Below are 9,594 nucleotides of genomic sequence, written 5' to 3'. Positions count from 1 at the left end.
GAAGGCGCGGAGGCCAGGCAAGAAGAACCGAAGAGGGGGACAAGACCCCCGAAGTCGGAAGAAGACCCCCGGATGGCGGCAGCGTAGAAGAAGAAAGCCGGGCTCCTCCGCTAGTGAAAGAGCTAGTAAAAGAGCAGAAGATAGCGGAGGAGTCCGGCGACAAGACCCCCCCCCCCAAGATGGAAGAAGACCACTGGAGCTGTGCAATAAATCATTTTAAAAACGTGTTGTGTTTTATTTTTACACTTTTTTTCACAGGTGAATGGATAGGGGTACATGGTACCCCAATACTCATTCACATAGGGTGGGGGCCTGGGATCCCCCTTATTAAAGGGGCCTCCCAGATTCCGATAAACCCCCCACCCGCAGACCCCGACAACCAACGGCCAGGGTTGCCGGGAAGAGGCCCTCATCAACATGGGGACAAGGTGCTTTGAGATGGGGGGCTGCAGGGCCCCCCTTTCCCCAAAGCGCCCCCCATGTTGAGGGCACGTGGCCTGGTACGGCTCAGGAGTGGAGGGCGGTCGCTAGTAATCACCCCCTTTCCTGCCGGGCTGCATGCTCGGATAAGGGTCTGATATGGACCCAGGGGGGACCCCCACGCCATTTTCTCAGTGTAGGGCTTCCCCTTTAAGTCCATACCAGGTGACGGGGCCAGCGACGATTCAATCTCGCCACTGTACGCAGCAACATTGACTTCCTTCGCTAGTCCAGGTTACCTGGAGCCGCGTTCAAAATGAATGGACTTTCCTCCATGCGCAGGAAAGTCCATTCATTTCAAAAGTCCAGCGGACTAGCACACACACGGCCGGATTATCCGCCGGACGCGAGTTTTTGAGTCAAAACTACTTTCTAAGTCCGCCGGACTTTTGGGTAAAAAATGTCCTCTGGAGCCCACACACAGTCCGCCGGACTTTTCCGCCGGATAGTTTGATCGTGTGTACGCGGCATTAGAGAGAGAGAAGAGGATACAATGCAATCCCTGTTCTAAGAGATCCTCCCTGCCAGAAAAGATGATGCATTTTTTGAATCACAAAGCAGACTTCCTGAAAATTAAATCTGTCATATCTCTTAAACGCTAAGAAATTTCACAAATGTAATAACTTTTTAATGTTTTGTGTGGGGAGTGTACTAATTTTTTGAAAATCCCAGAGTTCTGCTTTAAGAAGACCACCTGCTGATCCTTGCCTATATTAACAATGCTCTGTGACCTTTGAGCAGACATATCTGTTTAATGTAAGTTCATGAATCTTAATATTTGTATCCTCACAAAGAGGCCTGTTAGTTTGCAGAATATAATTTTCACTGTTTCATATCCGACATGTTTTTTTTTATTACAGTGTTTGGTTGTCCTGCAGTACTGACTCACTGCATTTACTCCAGCAACATTAAAAATGTTCAGTCACATGAGGCCAAACTGGGTCAATTTTTTACTATGTTATTGCATCATTGAAAAACTGTTTTTTTTTGTTTTTTATAGCTATTTTTTGTTATGTTTTAACACATTTTATATTTATTAATTTTGTTTTTATATTTTTTTAAATTCTCTTTTCTATAATGTGCTACTTATGGAAGAGCCCTGGGGCCATCAAAAATTTTTTTTTCAGAATTCTGAGTTTGAAAGTCAGAATTCTGACTTTGAATCTCAGAATTCTGACTTTAAAACTCAGAATTCTGAGTTTGAATCTCAGAATTCTGACTTTCAAACTCAGAATTCTGACTTTTAATCTCAGAATTCTGACTTTCAAAGTCAGAATTGTAAATTTAAATTTTAAATTTTTTTTTACAGAATTCTGAGATTCAAAGTCAGAATTCTGAGTTTGAAAGTCAGAATTCTGAGTTTGAAAGTCAGAATTCTGAGATTAAAAGTCAGAATTCTGAGTTTGAAAGTCAGAATTCTGAGATTCAAAGTCAGAATTCTGAGATTCAAAGTCAGAATTCTGACATTCAAAGTCAGAATTCTGACATTCAAACTCAGAATTCTGACTTTCAAAGTCAGAATTCTGACTTTCAAAGTCAGAATTCTGACTTTGAATCTCAGAATTCTGACTTTTAATCTCAGAATTCTGAGATTCAAAGTCAGAATTCTGAGTTTTAATCTCAGAATTCTGAGTTTGAACGTCAGAATTCTGATTTTGAAAGTCAGAATTCTGACTTTTAATCTCAGAATTCTGACTTTTAATCTCAGAATTCTGAGATTCAAAGTCAGAATTCTGAGTTTTAATCTCAGAATTCTGAGTTTCAAAGTCAGAATTCTGAGTTTATAAATATAGTAGTCTCTATTAAGAAGATTTTAGGACCAATGAGCAATAATGTAGTAACACCCACAGACCATCATTCTGCAGACATACATGTCTGCTCTGTACATGGATATGTAAACCTATCTTAGTTATAGCACACAGTATAGGGAAGCAGTGCTGGGTTCTCTGCTTCTTCTACTGTATAAATAGTTTGCTGTCTTATCATTCCTCTCTGTCTTCTGCTCCAACAAGAAGAGCCATGCTGAAAACGTGTGTATTGTGTGTGTGTGTGTGTGGGGGGGGGGGGGGGGACACAGCTTCCATACATAACAGAAAACAATGGTCAGCACAGCTCAGCACCCCAACTTGTAGGAAACATTGCACTATTGTCCCTAAATTAAGGCAATTGTGAATGGCTAGAAGGCAGCAGGACAATGTGTTTTATGGCCCTAACGGATTGATCATGGCAATTACTTATCTGAACTAACAGTTGTTTCACAAACAATTAACCTCATATTAAACAAAAAAGACAACAAACATAAGTAATGAGAGTTAGTATAGTGGTTAGAGCAACAGGCTTAGGCCCCTTTCACACGGGCGGCTGTTCTGCCGCAGGAATCATGTTTATTTTTTTCTACAAAATTCAAGGCTCCAGGCACAGCGATCAGCTGCGTTTGCACAGTGCGTTTACCAGCGTTTACATGCGTTTACATGCGTTTTTATGCGGTTGCGTTTAACTGCAGTTTTTATTCCCATAGCAACCCTTTTATTTATTTATGTTTTTGTTCCCTGGAATGTACCCATGATGCATTGCAGTCCTCTATATTTAAACCTGTTTCTTTGTTCTCTGGCTGAGTGTGTGTTGGAGTTTTGCAGGAGTGGAGAGGAGTGCTGAGTTTTGTGCCAGTTTTTTTGAAAAATGAATGCAAATATGGGTAGTTTGCTTGCAATGCTCATTTTGCTGATGATGAGGATGAAGAGAAGAAGAGCGATCCAGAGTAGGCGACGTCCTCGTCGTTACTGGGTCCATCCCCTAACGTCTCAGCGCCTATCGATCGGCTACTTTGCCCTCATGTTCGGTGAGCTGAGGACTCATGGGGACAAGTTCCACAATTACACCAGGATGTCGGTGGCATGCTTCGATGAGCTGTTGGGACTTGTTAGAGGACGCCTGACCAGAACCACGACCAATATGCGAAGAAGCATTAGTCCAGAAGAACGGCTGTTACTTACGTTAAGGTAGGTTTTCCATATGTTGAACAAATGCTTAAATTCATGTACATGCAGGCTTAGGCAATATTGGCAATAGTGTGTGTGTATGTATGTATGTATATGTATATGTATATATATATATATATATATATATATATATATATATAGATGAATCTATAACCTAATCTATATCACAACAGCGATTTTTCGCACATTACTCCCATTACCATTATTTTTTATCCTTGAAAACTATCTATCGTGCCTTGCACAGTCAGTTTTATTTTTTGCAAATAGGAAACATCATCAAATTTCAGTAGTTTCTCATTATGTAGGTGAGCTCTGAACACAAAGGCAGAGTTTTGCATTAACAAGCAAGGTACCACCAAATAATATTTTGTACTAGACCAACCCACCACCAGGCTTCCTGTTTGGATGCCAGCACCTACTACCAGAGCCGAGGGATTTATCTTTGGGCTGCAATGTGTTAAAAGTCATCAGCTTATATAGATGCTGATGTTTATTTGTTACCATGTAGAACTCCATATGTATATTGATTTTTTTTTAAATTTTATTTATTTTACTATATTTTATATTTTCTGAATTGTTATCAATTTTGTATTGCAGATACCTTGCCACTGGTGCCAGTTTCACCTCCCTCCATCATCAATTTCTGATGGGAATTTCCACCGTATCCACCATTGTGCATGATACCTGTTACGTCATCTGGGAAGAACTGAGAACATCAGTCATGCCGGAGCCAACATCCAGTCTGTGGGAGGAAATAGCGGAGGAATTTTGGGAGAAGACCAACTTCCCAAACTGCATTGGGGCATTAGATGGGAAACACATCCGGCTCATCAAGCCTCCAAAATCCGGTTTCCGCTTTTTCAATTATAAGAAATACTTTTCTATTGTGCTTCTGGGACTCAGCGATGCAAATATGAAGTTCATCGCTGTGGATGTTGGAGCGTATGGGAGTTCTGGAGATTCGAGAATTTTCAGAAATTCCATAATGGGGCGGCGTTTTCAACATGGCGAATTTCAGGTGCCACAGTCAAGGCCTCTCCCTGGTACTACTGGACCAGATCTTCCACTTGTAGTGCTGGGAGATGAGGCATTTGCCTTAACCACGCACCTGCTAAGGCCCTATACCAGGCATGGTCTCACTGCCAGGAGGCGAATTTTTAACTATAGACTCAGCAGAGCTCGAAGAATGGTGGAGTGCGCATTTGGCATTTGCGCTGCCAAATGGCGTGTTTTGATGACAGCCATGCATCTGGAAGTTGAGCATGCCGTCAATGTGGTTCTAGCGAGTTGTGTTCTCCACAATTTTTTGAGGGGTAAGGAGATCGTGGCCACCGAAACCCCTGTTTATGAGGAACCCATAGGTCCTGTTACTGGCACTCGTCCAAGTAATCAGGCCCTACAAGTCCGTGAACATTTCACTGATTATTTTTTGAGTGAAGATGGACAGCTGCCATGGCAATTGGACTATGTATAAATTTTTAACCATTGTTGCATGTTTTTTTCATCACATATTTCAGGTTTTTGTGTCAGTTTTCACGTTTGCCTTAAATAAAGTAGTCGACAATTTTCAACAATTTAAATTGTTTTTATTTCTATCTTTTGCAATGCACAGGGCGTATTTAAAAAATTGAAAAACATTACAAAAACATTGAATGCTTGCAAGTATAGAAAAATGTTTTTTAATTACTTTGGAATATATATATATAAAATCTCCTTTTAGTTTCAAGTATTGAATTTCAAGTGCAACAGATAACGAGTCCACAAAATATCCCCCACTACCCCACAAAAAAAAAAAGGTTACAGTATTCCTGCACTGCACAGGGTGTATAAAAAAAATAGAAAAACCTTACAAAAACATTGAATGCTTGCAAGTATAGAAAAATGTTTTTTAATTACTTTGGAATATATATATATAAAATCTCCTTTTAGTTTCAAGTATTGAATTTCAAGTGCAACAGATAACGAGTCCACAAAATATCCCCCACTACCCCACAAAAAAAAAAAAGGTTACAGTATTCCTGCACTGCACAGGGTGTATAAAAAAAATAGAAAAACCTTACAAAAACATTGAATGCTTGCAAGTATAGAAAAATGTTTTTTAATTCCTTTGGAATATATATATATATATATATATATATATATATATATATATATATATATATATATATATATATATATAGATATATATAGAGAGATATATATAGAGATCTATATATATATATATATAGAGATATATATATAAAATCTCCTTTTAGTTTAAAGTATTGAATTTCAAGTGCAACAGATAACGAGTCCACAAAATATCCCCCACTACCCCCCGTAAAAAAAAAAAAAGGTTACAGTATTCCTGAAGTGCTGTCAGGCCCCTTTCACACAGGGCAGATCAGTAATGATCCGTCCCGTGAAGATCCGCTTGGTCGGCAGGGATTGTTCCATTGTCCCCACTGAGCCGGTGGCAGACAGGGCTGTCCCGGCACACTGTGCCCTGTGAGCTCTCTGTTCTCTTCTATGGGGATCGGAAGAGCACGTACCATCTGTCCGTGTAGATCCAATCCGCTCTGCAGATGGCTAGAAAAATTGGATTTCCCTCCGTCTACAGAATCGGACAATTGCGGTGGCACCCGATATCGTCCGCCTCCGCAACAGTCCGATTCTGCAGACGGAGTAAAAACCTATTCTATCCGTCTGCAGAGCCGATCGGATGGACACAGACAGACAGTCCGTGCTCGTCCGATCACCATAGAGGAGAGTGGAGAGCTGACAGGGCGGTCCCTGCACAGTGTGCGGAGACCGCCCTGTCCGCAGCCGGCTCAGCGGGGACAACGGAGCAATCCCGCTGAGCGAGCGGATCATCACGGGGCAGATCATTACTGATCCGCCCCGTGTGAAAGGGGCCAAAGATGGGCACTGAGTGCGGTAAACAGTTCTGAAATATTTGGCTAGATGGAGAAAGTGCAAAAGATGTCGCCATGTACACTCCACTGTGTAGATGGGGTAATCTCCCACTGGGCCAAGTCTCTCAACCTAAACAATGCTAGCACCCAATCAGAAAGTTCAGGTATTGTGAGAGCAAGTGGGGCCAAGTAGCAACATGTATAAGCTTGGGACAGTGGGAGATTCTTCTGTGCGTACAGTTCAGTGTACATGGAGGAATCTGGGGTTTGTTGTAAACATTAGTTCGTGTAGGTAAAACATTAAAGTAGTGTAGGTAAAACATTAAGTAACATTACACAACAAGAAAAATACAACCGTCATATCACTGCCATAGGAATACTATAAGTTTTCATATATTGAATAATTAGGGTTACGCAGGGAAGAATGGCTTGGTTCACTGCCAACATCTATGGGTGATCCTGAATGGGAAGATGAGGGTGAAGACACTGGGTGTGGCTGCACATGCATCCTTTGGTAACCAGGATTAGACGGGTAAGATGTATACAGTGGTGGGGGTCCTACATAAGGGTTAATGGCAGATGTTGTGTCATGGCACTGCTGACTGGGCATTGGTCTACTGAAAGACCCACTAGGTGAATTAAAACCCATAGCCCATGGCTGAAATTTAGGATATGGGCGTTGCTCTTTGCAAGCGGACACAATATACGTTAAATAGGCATGTATATCACCCCTGACCTCAGTGCGCTTATCTGCAGGAATCTCCCTGATTACACAAAGCAACATTCTTAAAAACATAACATCGGGGTCTGAGATGTTGAGGAATTCATCATCTTTTGCCTGGTTTTGTGATTGGTTTCTCATTTCTTCAATGATACGGTTGAAATATTCCTCAAAAGGTGTCTCTTGTTGAGTACGTGTTCGACGGGTGGTAGTAGTAGACCGGACTCTCCTATCTGGATTTGCCTGCAATATTATAATATATAGATTATGCATCTGATACTGAGGTCACACTGAACAGCATATGATGGCTTGCACAAATATTGCAGCACCTGTTTAGAATAGATCACACACAGGTACTTGTTTTGTTGCAAAAACCTGATCTCACTGAAGACCTCCAAAGCCAGAAGAACAAGTCACACCTTGCCCAAAAAACAAGTCGTTGTTGTTTCTACAACATTTGTGCCAACACCAGCTGCCTTTTCAAAATGTAACGTCTTTTGTGGACAGAAATTGTGACATTTTTAAAATACATACCGCAGGTTCTTGAGTGGATGGATGATATTCTTGGGATGACACTGTTTCTGTGGTTTCTTGACTGGTGTCAGCGTCTCCTGATGGTGATGGCGACGAACTTTCGCGCCTTGCGCTTGCTCTCACAGGGACACTTGACACAGTTCTAGGTAACAATAAAGATTACACGTTTAAAAAAAAAGTGAACATGAATATGCCAAATCGCTAAGTAAAATAAATGGATATACTTACGTGCGCATCTCAGTGGTGCGCCTCAAAAAAGACAAAGCCTCTGCATGGGGGTTAGGCCTGCGACGAGTTGAGGGTGCTCCGCTTCTCTCCGCAGCCTTCTCTTCGTTGACTTCTTTTTTGTAACGGTCGCGCAGGGACCTCCAACGTGTATAAACCTCCTTTCCTGCAATATATAAAAAAACATACAATGGCCTGGTCATTAGGGGGTAAAATCTTTACTAGGATGCATGTGTACCCTGCTGCATAGACACAACAAACCTTGCACTCACCTCGGTTATCCTGTTCAGTTGCAGACATCTCGTCCCAGTTCGGTGTGACATATTTGTAGACTTCTTCCCACTTTGCTCTCTTCAGCACTCGGTCTGCATATCCTGGGCATTCTGAGTCCCATAACTCTGGTCGGGCTTGCACCAGTGCGATGATGGCCTCGTGTGAGATGTCTCTTGCCGCCATGCTGTCTTCTCCCCTTTCATCCCTCTCAACTTCCTGTGTCATTTCCCAGGTACACCTGCTGTATAGGATGTGCTTCCGGGTTTTTTTTTTCTTCTTTCACGCTGCTGGCCGCAATTGACACAAAAGACTGCGATTACCTGCGGTTATGTGCTTATAGCTGCGCTACATCGCACCTGGACGCATACAATTCTATTTTTTCTATTCGCACCGAACCGCATGTAACGAAATCGCCGCTAAACGCTGTGTGTGAATGGGGCCATAGGAAAGCATTGTGTGCTTTTAGCTGCGGTAGAAATGAAGAAAATCCGCAGCTAAAAGCACCATTCTATCCGCCCGTGTGAAAGGGGCCTTAAGTAGGTGAGGTCAAGGGTTCTAATCCAGGTGACAATATATTTTTTAAATATTAGTTAGTGAGGGCTTAAATTGTATTTTATCAATATATCCAAATTGATTTCAAGGTATATTAACAAAGACACACTGATATATTGAGCACACAAAGTTGTAGTATATGCTGGCTACTATAAATTAGAGAGTAGAGATTTAGAAGAAAAAAATGTATATTTTATAAATAAAATATTAAATATTAAATATATTAGAGTGATCAGATGAGAGCATTAAGGTGTCATCTTCAGTTTCCCCGGGGGCGGTTCACAATTTCAGGAGACTGGTCATAACAGATCGATCTTATCAATTACTTGTCTAGACTAGTACAATGGTTTCACTGAGAATTAATCTCATATTAAACTTAAAAATCACTCATTAAAAGTCTTTGAGTGATAGCATAATGGTTAGAGTGACAGGCTTATATTGTTGAAGTTGTTGGTTCTAGTCCAGGTCAGAACTTGTTATATATATATTGATTTTATATTAAACTTATTTTAAAGTATGAGTTAATGAGGGCTTAAATTGTATTTTATTGATATATCTAAATTGATTTCAAGGTATATTAACAAAGACATATTGATAAAATTGTTCTATATGCTGACTACTATAAGACCCCTTTCACACTGGGGCGCTTTGCAGGCGCTACAGCGCTAAAAATAGTGCCTGCAAAGCGCCCTGAAAGAGCCGCTGCTGTGTCTCCAATGTGAAAGCCCCGAGGGCTTTCACACTGGAGTGGTGCGCTGACAGGCCACTACAAAAAGTCCTGCTAGCAGCATCTTTGGAACGGTGAAGGAGCGGTGAAGCTTTGTGGTGGTTTTAACCCTTTCTCAGCTTCTAGTGGGGGCAAAAGCTCCACGCTAATGACCGAATAGCGCCACAAAATTGGCAGTAAAGCACCGCT

At 41.4% G+C, this 9,594-nt stretch overlaps 1 protein-coding gene across 1 annotated transcript; it reads right to left on the bottom strand.

Annotated features, from left to right (window-relative positions):
• Window positions 1-5,711: 5,711 nt before the first annotated feature.
• LOC143983660 (uncharacterized) lies at window positions 5,712-8,653 on the bottom strand. The gene is made up of 4 exons (XM_077483623.1): window positions 8,126-8,653; window positions 7,857-8,019; window positions 7,629-7,770; window positions 5,712-7,337 (listed from the first exon to the last, which is right to left on the bottom strand). The coding sequence occupies exons 1-4, from the start codon at window positions 8,349-8,351 to the stop codon at window positions 6,753-6,755; spliced, it is 1,116 nt and encodes a 371-aa protein (XP_077339749.1). The 5' UTR covers window positions 8,352-8,653; the 3' UTR covers window positions 5,712-6,752.
• Window positions 8,654-9,594: the final 941 nt, after the last annotated feature.

The sequence above is a fragment of the Lithobates pipiens genome, unplaced genomic scaffold, assembly GCF_037356315.1.
Source record: "Lithobates pipiens isolate NorthernLeopardFrog02 unplaced genomic scaffold, aLitPip1_a1.2 Scaffold_16, whole genome shotgun sequence".
Classification (NCBI taxonomy): Eukaryota; Metazoa; Chordata; class Amphibia; order Anura; family Ranidae; genus Lithobates; species Lithobates pipiens.
The sequence above is the reverse complement of the archived record's forward strand: the minus strand, read 5'-3'. Positions and strand labels throughout refer to the sequence as shown.

Coding starts and splice junctions, on each gene's coding strand:
- LOC143983660 (XM_077483623.1), bottom strand. CDS start 8,351: ATGACACAGGAAGTTGAGAGGGATGAAAGGGGAGAAGACAGCATGGCG. Junction 8,020..8,125: donor AACTGAACAGGATAACCGAG/GTGAGTGCAAGG, acceptor TATATATTGCAG/GAAAGGAGGTTTATACACGT. Junction 7,338..7,628: donor CATCCACTCAAGAACCTGCG/GTATGTATTTTA, acceptor ATAATATTGCAG/GCAAATCCAGATAGGAGAGT.